This window comes from Gavialis gangeticus, unplaced genomic scaffold (assembly GCF_001723915.1).
Source record: "Gavialis gangeticus isolate Ggan-Ray unplaced genomic scaffold, GavGan_comp1, whole genome shotgun sequence".
NCBI classification, from domain to species: Eukaryota; Metazoa; Chordata; order Crocodylia; family Gavialidae; genus Gavialis; species Gavialis gangeticus.
In genome coordinates, this window is record NW_017728992.1 from 54,847,831 (window position 1) to 54,859,200 (window position 11,370).

The window sequence follows — 11,370 nt, forward strand, 5'->3', positions numbered from 1 at the left end:
GCTTTATTCCAATTCATTTGGCAGATTAGTTTATGATGCCTTGACCTGACAAAGGGCTAGTAACACTTTTTCCATTTTAAAACTAAATCTGTTTTCCTTAACTTCAAATAATATCTATGTTTTTGCTGCTTACTGAAACCTGAACAGGTTCTCTACTGGGTTTTTTTTTTTCCCCCCCTGTGACTTTTTTTTTGTTTTTGTTTTTGTTTTTTTTGGTTTAGGTATTTAATTGTGATTTAAGTAACATTTTAAATTTCTGTATCAAGTATGTACCGTTCCATGAACTCCCTTCCCCTCCCCCCCCGATTACATTTTTCTAATAGTGAAAAAAGACTAGTTGTCCTTGTTTTTTTTTAAGGCATACATACTGTGGTACAGTACAATAAGATGGGATAATATGTACCAAATAATGTAAACTATGGGGCATCAAATAAACATTAGTTGCTCTTTGCAGACTAAATTGAATACATTTTTACACTGACTGTTACCTAACGGTAGTAAACATGACTGAGTTTCATTGCAAAAGATGATCTGATATATCTGAAGGTGGAGACAACATACACCAAATTATTAAGTACCTGTTTTAAGAGCTTAATCTCTCATGTAACAATGGAGGTCATTATTTCCTACTGATCAGTGCAAATATGACGTTAATCACTTTGAATAAAACATCACGGCTTTCATTCTGCTTATATGACCTTCCTTTGCATAACGCAACATAGATGTGTGTGACAAATTTCACTGGCATTGAAAGATAGTGGGGAAGTTACCATTGCCACTACTGTTACTCTGCAGCCAAGTATTTTGGCTTGAGTTATGCAGTCTATATGTAGTATCAAAAGGCCAGGGTACTCTTGATGGAAAAACCCAAACACAGTAGGACAAGTCAGAATAATTCCTTATTATTCATCCCTATATTGAATATTCAAGTGGTATTCCTTTTCATATATTGTCCTTGGTCATGATGCAATGCTTTTTATTTTGTTTTAATAACTTTGTATAGCTCTCATGGAATCCTTAAGGTTTAACATTTGCCAGTATAGTTCTGTCTTGCCATACTATGAAAAAAATCTAGGTAGATAACTGTTTTTTTGTGTGCTTTGGCTGGTAAAGATTTAGACAACTTTTCAAGACCTCTTCAAAGTACCACAGAATGGACAAAAGTGTTAATAAAAAATAATAATAAAAAAACCCAGGAACCCTTCTCCCCTATACTCTAACATTCTTATAGGGGTTTTGCAACACTATATGTTGAGTATTTGGGGGTTTTTGAAAGTGAGAATTTCTCAGTGTTTCAGACTAATGCAGTGCCGTTCATAAAAACTTTCTTGATGACCTCAGTTTTTTGTACTTACTTACTAGGCATAAATTTGCAATGTTAGAGAAATGATTTGGTAGTCCTCTGGAAATAATAGATCTTGGCTTTAACCTTGTTTTTTTTTTTCCTTGTGACTTTAGGTGCTGCAGTAGCTGGAATTTACAGAGTAGCAGGGAAGAATATGGCTCCCTTGGAAGCGCTTGTGTTTGGAGTCGGACAGACAGTATTGACATTGATTATCTCGTTTTCAAGGATTCTTGCTACACTCTAAGACTTCTGTGAAAACTGGTTTCAGGAGCTGGTGGACTTGAATTAGTGCAAAAGGGATTGTGTGAGATGCCTAGGGGTTCCACCCAGTGGGACAGGACTGCCCTATGCTGTCCAAACTGTTGTACTATTGCACTGCACCTTTTGTGCCTCAGTCACCAGGCAAGGTGCAATCAGTGTGTACAAAGTTGAGGGGTAAAGCACCTTGAATAGCTGCCAATCAAGTTAATATTTGGTGATGAGATCATTCTTGACAGTGTTGTGATAAAATACTGGCACACTTCTGAAGAATTGGTACATATATATGTACCAAACTTTCTTTTTTTAACTCCTGATAGAGTGACTGTTTGAAATTCTAGTGACAAAACAAGGCTGTGAACATATTCCATGTGAATTCAAGTCGATGAGTAGGATGCTTGCTTGGTTTAAGAGGATGCCAATGAGTGCTGAATGTTACCCCATTCAGCTTGTGAAGTAACTACTTGATTTTTAAACCTGCGTATGAGCACTGCTAGGTGAGACTTGTGGACTTCAGGAGCTTTGTCAACAGCATTAATACGGTTAACACTCTATGCAAAAGATTTTTGATTGTGAAGCAATTCTGTCAGATTTAATAGTTTTATTTCTATGTAGTTCGTATCTCAGTAGATTAAAAAAATCAGTCGGTACAGTGTGTGGGCAATCTGTTGTTTACACGCACACAAAACAAACTTTAAATGATTCCTTTTACTTGTACACTTATTTGATCTAAAATACAGGTGTTCATCAAGCCTTCTCAAACAGCAGGTAGCTCTTTATCTGAGAGAAGATGTTTTTGTTTCTAGTGTGATCCTAAAAAGGTTACTAGTTGTAATTAAAAATCTCATTAAAGGAGATTTTAAAATATTGAAATTCTTCCATCACGCAACATCTGATGTTTAAACATGGGCCTGATTTAAGCTGGGGAAGGCAAAATTAACTGACAAGGAGAAAATAGCAAAGAATGTTGAAAGGGATAAAAAGAACTTGCAGTACATAATTTATGCCTGTATTCTGATGGACAAAAATAATAAGTTTGTTGGATAATTGTGAATAGTGGATCATCAATATCAGAAGTGGGGCTATAATACATTTATTACCCCATTTCTGCTTGAGATGACTCAGTATCTGGTGCTTTCAGAAACTCAGCTTTCAGTAGACTTGTTCTGTATACATTTCTGGTTTAAAAGGAACAATGGTGTTGTGCATGTAAATTGTCTTGCACATGAAATGTTTTGAACTGAATAGATGTGTGAAAACCTATTTTTAAAAAGAGAGTGAGTGTATGAAGAGGGAATCCTTAATACCCTGCTTCAGCTGGGTACTTTATAACAATTGAATATTGATGCAATTGAGCAAGAAGCAAAAATATGTCCCCCAAATTGCTGCTGTCAGGATGCCCAAGACATTTTTTAGCCCTCCTGAAACAGTAGTACCTGAAGCACTAATGAAGTACTAGTAAAATGTCACATAAAATGCCATCCTTCTGCACACTGAATAAACCTGTTTTTTGCCATTAATTTTCCATGTACTCTGCTTTACCATTGCTTTTTTTTATAAGCACACGCAGTCCTCGAACTTATGACAATTGGTTCCTGAAAACCATGTCTTAAGTCAAAACATTGTAACTTGGAACCAATTTTCTCATAAGAAACAATGTTATAAATGGGGGATTTGTTCCAGAACCAAGGCCCAACACCCTATTTTCACCAAAAAACACCCCAGATTTTTGTACTCTATTATAGATGAGTAATATAGCTACATTAATGTATTTATATTTGTAAATAGCAATCATTGATTTGCAAGGACTTCTCTGAGGTGACTTTGCTGGACTTTTTGAAGGGCTCTTGGCTGGAGTCTTCTCAGGAGTCTTGGCTGCAGGTTTTTCTGGAGTCTTGTCTGCTTTTTTTTAAAGGAAGTGTCCAAGGAAGTTTGGACAGATGTTCTCCAGGGAGCATGGTGTCACATTGGTTCAAGCATTGGAAAGTTGAAACTGACGTCATAAACTTGAAACGGGGTGTCAATTTAGAAACGTTGTAAGTGCAAAACGTTGTAACTCGAAACGTCGTAAGCTGAGGACTGTGTGCAGGCCTTTGATATTAATATTGTTGTTTTTTTTTAAAAAAAAACAAAACAAAAAGCCATTAAGTTTTAGTTGTTTGGGAAATACCGAGTTAAGGACTTTCCAAATGTAAGAGGGAAGAAGCTTAAAAAGTAATTGCATAAACCTTTGCAATGCAATGTTGAGGTTTTGTGGTTTTTGTTGTGTTTTTCGTTTGTTGTTTTTGTTCCTTTTGGAGCCTATTTTAACATGCAAGGCAATGTGACTTTTTAGATTTGTGTGAGAATCTTAAGCCATTTTTCCTCTTGGTTATTTTTTTCTTGCCTTTACACTTCCTTGTTATAACTGGTATTTTAGTGGGCATGGGAAACATTTTCCAGAACAAAATGAATGACTTCTTTCCATCTGTAGAAAGCAATTTTAAATTCCTCCCAGTTAACTGATTTACAGACATGAAACCTTTGATAATAAAGTAACCAAAGGCATCATCTTTCTTAACTTCATGTGCCTTGCACCTACATTTTCAAGGGGAGGAATTTTTAAAAAGTCTTGCTGCCCTCTTTGTCTTTTCAATTTTTGCTGTTACTCATGGTTTGGCTTACCTAATGTAATTGTTAAAGCAGTAGAATCGCTAGGGTAGGGGGGGAAAAAGGCTTAAATATAAAAGTTCCTTATCTGGACAACAAAAATGTCCTCATCAAACACAATATTAGGACCAGTTTTTGAATGATCTTTAGCCCAAGCATGTATTGGGTTTTAAAAAAAATGTTGAATTGGAATTGTCGTCTTTGAAAATCTGGTGTGGGGTACTGAGTTCTAGTTATGCTCTGTATAGCATTATTGCCTAGGAATGGTAGGCAGTCAGATCATTCAATATAATGTCCAACTGATTTAAACAGATATTGACAGGATAGAATTATCTGCTTTGAGGGGTAAATTGTCTGAACTGTTTTCATAGAGGGTATTTCCAAAGGTGGTGGCTAGTTTGTTTGCAAGCTTTTTAACTTGTAACATTTTAGAATTAAAATGCAGTATTAGAAGTAAAAGCAGTCTCAAGTGCCTTTTGCATTCAAAAGATGTAAACCACTTCTGCTCATTAAAGTTCTAGTCCAAGGACTGCTTCCAGGATTTGAATAGCTTAGTGTATTATCAAGAACAAGGGGCTATAGTAAACATGTAACAAGCGTAGGTGGTGTTTTGATATTACCTTTGGTGAGAAGTGTTTTCTAGAATTAATAGACACAATCAGTCCAAACAAACCTCCAGAAAGGATAGATTTGCTTGGGATAGTATGATATCACCAAAAATTAACCACTAGTGAGTGTTTTGAGACGAAAGCATCTGTTGTATGAGTGGGACCAGCAACAGGTCTGCATATTGGGATGCAGTGCCATGTAAAAATTGCTGAGCTAGCCCTGAGTAACTTGCTATACCTCTTAATAAGACTGATTAGCCCATACTTTTTAACACTGATAATACGGCTTTCCTACCCAAGGCAGGTTGTTCAGAGCTAGATCAGGTTTTTCTGCATAGCCCTGCATTGCGCCATATGGACAGATTGATAGGGATTGGTTTGGTACTAACAGGGCATGTCTACACATGATGTTAACACAATAAACTCTGGTGCAATTCACACAGATGTTTATTGCTCCCAGGCGTAGCATATGCACGTGCACCTGGGACCGTAGCACACTGAGCTGGGTCAGCCTGCCAGCCCAGAGCTGCTCCCCCAGCTCACTGTGCTACGGAGGGGCTGGCTGGGACACAAGGGTGCCACACTATGGAGCTAGGTGGCAAGCAGTCCCCCACTGTAGCACCCTCATACCCCAGCCAGCCCCGGTCACTGTCTACATTTTGCGTTGTAGTAGAGTAAATAACTCTGCTGTAGAATAGTACTTGTGTTAGGCAGTAATATCCTACGGTGGAGTTAGGCCAGAGTAAACTAATTTAATACTGCTCATGTACACGGTGGGTGCATCTACACATGCAAATGCTGCCGGATGGGTTTACTGTAGCATAATTTACTCTGGAGTAAACACATCTTTAACAGGCAGCTACATGTACCCATTTGGGAGCAGATTTGCTGTTCCTGGCAGCAATCTGCACCTGCTCCCCCCAGCTCCTGCAGGGGGCCAGTGCAGGGCTGGGTACTAGCCCAGGGGCTGGCAGGGAGACAGCTGTCTCCTGGCAGGGGCTGGAAGATTTGCTTCTTGTCCCTGGGAGCTGCCTGCTGCTAAGGTGGGCTCGGATGGCAGAACCCAGGCAGACGCATTGTCCCCCTCGGGGCTGGCAGACTATCCCAGTTAGGGGCAGATCCCAACCAGCTCTAGGCTGGGGCGCGAATTTTTCCTTCTATAGGAAACTCCCTGCCCCTGCTCCATGATCACAGAGTGGGGACGGGGAGTTCTGTGCTGCTGGGCTAGAGGGACATTGTCCCTGCCTGGGCTCCCACAGGGAGCAAATTTGCTCTCGGTCAACCGTCTACACATGCTTTACTGTGCAGTAATTACCTGGCAGTTAATTCGCAACTTGCATTTGCAGGTAGCAAATTGATTGAGTAGAGCAAATTACAGTGCAGCAAGGGTTTGTATGTGTACACAGTAATTTGCTCTACTGCACAGTAAAGCATCTCGTGTAGACACCCATGATGCTTTATTACGTAGCTAATTAGGCAACTGCAGTAAGCACCTTATGTAGATGCACCCACAGTGTATGAGGGCACATTACTGAATATGCTAATTGGTATGATAATTTCAGTTATTTATTGGTGCTTCAAAAACTTAAACCATGAGAAACCTGTGACAGGATCTTTTCTTGGTTGGTCTTACCACATCATGAGGAGGTGGGAGGACAGTGAACAGGCTTGGTGATCTTTACTGATAACTGTTAACGTAGCCACGCAGCAGCTTAAACTCACTCACCACGCCTCGCGCGCCCTAATGGTGCGTGAGACCGATGGATCTGGCTGGTGAGTTGTCTCAGGGGTTTCAGGTCGCCGGGATCAGGCGGGTCTCTGCGTCCTCCTCCGGTTAGCCACTCCGAAGGCCAAGCCGTGTCCATAATAATATGCCATGAGTTGTTTCGAGTCCATTGGATGCAGAAGGGACCCTGACGATCAGGCGGGGGCTCCTTTTATAGCTTGGGTGTGACATGCGGTGATGTGATTGTGTGAGGCACCTTTCGATAGGCCCGTGGCACTGACTGACTGACGCTGGATCCTGCCTTGTAGAAAGTTCTAGCTGCTGTCTGTCTTTTACACTCATGGCAGAAAGGCAACTATAGTCTGCCTAACAACTGTTGCATAACTTTGTATAACTTTTCTGATTGGCGAACATGGCCACTTAACAAACATAATGATCACAACAAAACCCACATTTGCTGGGTATCAGCATGAAAAGAAAAAGAAGGACTAGAGATATGTAGAACAGCTGTAATATATGAAGGAAATATTTCAAATTGTTATTTTTAGTTGTTGTTGTTGTCGTCATTGTCAATTTAATGATCTTTGTGTTGCTGGTCATAGTAGTTATAATTACTTAAAGCAACAGGTAACAGTTTAATCAGATTTCATATATGAGCACATGGACCAAAGAAGTCTTTATTAATACACCTGTCTTTACCTGAAATATAGCTGTCCAATATTTTTAATGTTTGTTGTATTTATATTAATCTGGAGGAAATGGTGTCCCTCCCTCAGTTTTGCACTTGTCTTTTTTTACTATGATCAACTGGTTTATTTGAATTGTTTGTCTATTTTTAGTGTATGTAGTACCATCTAGTATATAACTGTGGTAAGATCAAAACTTAAAATTAGTCCTTGTATTCATAAATGGTTCTGCCTTCTAATGCATGTGTATTTTGACATTTCATTTTGTCATATCTTAATAAAGCATAATGTGTCATTGATGCATTAGCTTCATGGCATTGTACATGGTCCTCTTAAAATAACATGCCTAACTTTATAACAGGGTGATTCGGAAAGATACTTGAAAACTTCACGTTTGAGATGTGATAACATTCTAGGTTCTGGTTACAGACAGGTGAAAAATTGAAATGAAACAAATTTCTTGAATCCCAAAATGTGTCAGATTTGGGAAGACTGAAAGATTCTGTTTACTGGGCTGACTTGGAACTGGGAAATGATGAGAACCCATTATTGAGTGTATTAGTCATGGGACATTATAGTTAAGACTTGCAGCCTTATTTCAGACCAAGGCTCCTGAGAAGAGTAGCAATTCAGAATACTCATTCAAACTGTAATAGAGAAAACTAGTCTCCTAATTGAGGCACAGTTTTTCTAGGAAGTAAGGATCTAACTCCATTTATCTTCTACACACCATTTCTGCTTCTTGTTGTTGTTCAGTAACGCGGTTTAACTGCTGGATTTTTAGATGAATGGCTTGCTGTTTTTTCCTTTACTTCACGTATATAGCATTATTTCTAGAATAACGTCACTTTGACATGAAATTTCAGTGCATTTAACCAAGAAATCTTTTCTAGTTGTTTGTTGTCCTATATTTTTAGGAGCCTTGGTTTCACTGCTTGATTGTAATAATCATAGAACATTTGAAAAGCCCACACACTTCTTCTCTCTCTGGTTTTTGTCAAATCATCAAATGACTAAAGAAGTTAAAGGTAGATAAGGCTGGGGAGGAGCTTTGGTAACATTGTCCCTTAGCACAGAGGCCTTAGTCTGTCTCTCTACATCCTGTAATTCTGGGACTGGTGTTTTGACCACCATATTCTTCTTTAACCTTGCTTGTAAGATGGTAGGGAGGAAATGCATTCTGTCTAGGACCTCCTACCCCAGTCTGAAAAAGAGCATCCTAGAATACTCGAAATTACAGTGGAAAGAAGAAAATAGATGTAAAGGGCTTTCTTTGTTTGTTTTTACTTTTAAGGTTACTGTCAAATTTGAATCTTCTCAAACTGGCATTTTAAAAAATAGTTACTGATGGACATCCTCTAACTAAACTCTCCTTATTTTAAGATTGGAATTGTTTCTCTTCTTGCATGAAACTACCTTTGCTCTAGCAATGTTTGAAAACAAACAAACAAACAAAATAACTGACACCCCTTTCCATAAAAGCACAAACATTAGGTCCTAGTGCTAAACAGTCAATTCTTCTATTCCAGTTGGGCAGTAACAGCTTCTGCTGTGCCATGCCAGCACTGCAGCATTATTTTTAGCCACTATATCACTGTAGTAACGTGCTAAAGCTAGGGAGCACACTGCTATGGCAGTGTAGCTGTGGTGGCAGGTTTGTGCCTGCCAACGCTATGTTGCCATAGTGCATTGCTACAGCAGCGTAGCATCTCGCATAGCGTAGCTGCGCCCAATGAGACTCATCAAACCTGCAGTGCCATTTTACTTGCTCTTTGGAGTAACCTCCAAATACTGTAGACCCTCTTAGGAATTAATTAAATAATGAGTTTATGCAGACAAATACTGTCTTCCTGGAATAGAATCTTTTTCCCTTGCAAATGGCTCATCTTTCAATTCTATGATACTGTATATTCAGCTGAAAGTAGTATGGGCAAGTAGAGAAATGCTTTGTTTTATATGTGAGATTTAAATACATAAAATTGCGTGAATGTTAACAAGACTCCTTGTTCGTGATAAAAATGGATGGTTAGCACTTACTCTTCAGGCTTATTTTGCAGATCAGGGGAACTAATGTGAAAGGCAAACTTAATGAACAGCAGCAGCTTCCAGGAATCTGGAAGTGCCTTATCTGAATTTTAAAAATGCCTTCATCAAACACTTAGAATATTAGGACCATTTTTTTGAATGATCTTTAGCCCAAGTACAAATTAGGTTTAAAAAACTTGAGGTAGGGTGGCTGGGGCAACAGACCTACTGCTTCTGCCCAGGGTATGGAACTGCCCTGCTAAGCCTCTGAACAGCTTTTTCAATAAAGGGAGAAGTTCAAGTGAATACATAAGTATTGACTGTTCTTTTTAGTTGACAATTTTAACTTTAATTTGATTGGTTTTTGTGTTTTGGGGGGGGGGTTGTTTGTTTGGGTTTTTTTTTTCAATTATTTCAAACACTAATCTGTTTTCACAGGGTATAGTGATGACAACTTGAGCACCAAAAAAATCCCCAAAAACCTTTGACTGTAACTATTAGGTTGACCTTTGTATAGCTGTAGTAAAATTAAAACTACAGATAATTCATTGTCATTTGAATTTTTTTTTTTAAATTTGTCTTGTCCACATCCTTAGGTGCATCATTGGCATATATTAAATCAAATTGTGGGTCCAGAAAGTTTTCACTTAACGTTTTGCAGGCACTATTTGCCACCCAGGTTTTCTAAATTGTGGGGCCAAACACAAGTGGCATAAATTTATATCAGTTGAGTATCTCACCAAGTTTTGTTCTGAAGCTTCAAGATAGCAATGTAAGTGATAGTTTGGCAATTTTAATGCGTACAAAAAATTCTCATATTCTGGAGAGGATAATACTGTATTGTAGAAAACTATTCATTTTAAGTCATAGCTGTTTGTGATGACTTAACTAATTTCAAAGATGACAGGACCTTCATGGCTGATGTCTTAACCGTCTGTCAATACTGTTGCTGTTGATCTTCAGTTTTATGAGAACTTTTTATTTCCCAATTTGGGCACAAGTTTTAGTATGTGTATAATACAGTGTTGATGGTAAGTTTTTTGCATTTAACCTTCTGTACTGTAATTGCAGTTGTGATGTTGGTAATGTAATGCAGGTGTTCATTCCTTTTTAGTTTCATTTTTAACTACATACATGTCCATTTTTTTTTTTTCAAAGGGTCAAGTTCCTTAGATGCAAGTAACTTTTTTCCCTGTAGATTTTTAGTGCATCACTTTATTGGGTTTTTTTTTTTTTTAAAGCATGGCTGTATAACTGGTATTGCTCTGTATAGTCTTAAAGCTCCTGGGATCTTTATACAATATCATCTCTGTAATATAATGGACAAAGTATTTTGTAATGACCAATCTATGTACAGTAATTGAAAATGAACTAAGCATATTAATCATTGTGGAGTTTTGTTTGATTTAAAAGTTTGTTTAAAAACTGTATTTTAATAAACTTTCTGTAACCTGTTCTATGCCCTTGTGTACCTTTTTTCTCTTATGGAATAGCATGCTGGTTTGTTTTACAGTGAACAGTAAAATGGGATCACAGATTGCCTTCAGATGCAGGCAGTGTACACATTCAAGTAATCCATGACAACTACCCCAGGTTCATTGTTCTAAGAGGAAAAACTGGCCTGTACAGATGTTCAGACAGAAAAGCAATGCCTATTTCTTCAGCATGGGGTCTTGTACTGTCATGGGCAAACCTAGGATTTCTTAAGGAGGGTATGGCACACTGCCCCTCAGACTGTGGCAGGATATGGGGGCAAGGCATAGCTTGAGCCCCCAGGCCATCTGAAGGACACCAGGGAGCTGGGCAGGCTCAGGTGCGCACACAGGATCGCTTTGTCCCTGCCTGACCTAGGCATATGGGAAGTCTCAGAGTCATTTCTGCCCTGCTTATGCTGGAGGCTTTGGGAAGTGGTACAGGATACCATACTTGGCTACTGGGACAGTAGCACCAGTCTACAGGATTCTCCTGCTCCCTGCCCACTTTTTTTTCCCACCCCATGCCCTGGTGTTTCTTGTTGGCCAGGAGCAGGTGCTGGAAGGAGAAGTTTGTTGTGCACCACCTCTACTATTCCCA

At 38.8% G+C, this 11,370-nt stretch overlaps 1 protein-coding gene across 1 annotated transcript in view; it reads left to right on the forward strand.

Moving 5' to 3' along the window:
• Positions 1 to 1,902, forward strand: part of TMEM170B (transmembrane protein 170B) — an 18,663-nt gene extending 16,761 nt beyond the window's left edge. Inside the window, exon 3 of the mRNA XM_019522621.1 lies at positions 1,459 to 1,902. Within this exon, the coding sequence (XP_019378166.1) occupies positions 1,459 to 1,589 (131 nt within the window). The 3' untranslated portion in view covers positions 1,590 to 1,902. The remainder of the gene's footprint in view (positions 1 to 1,458) is intronic.
• Positions 1,903 to 11,370: the final 9,468 nt, after the last annotated feature.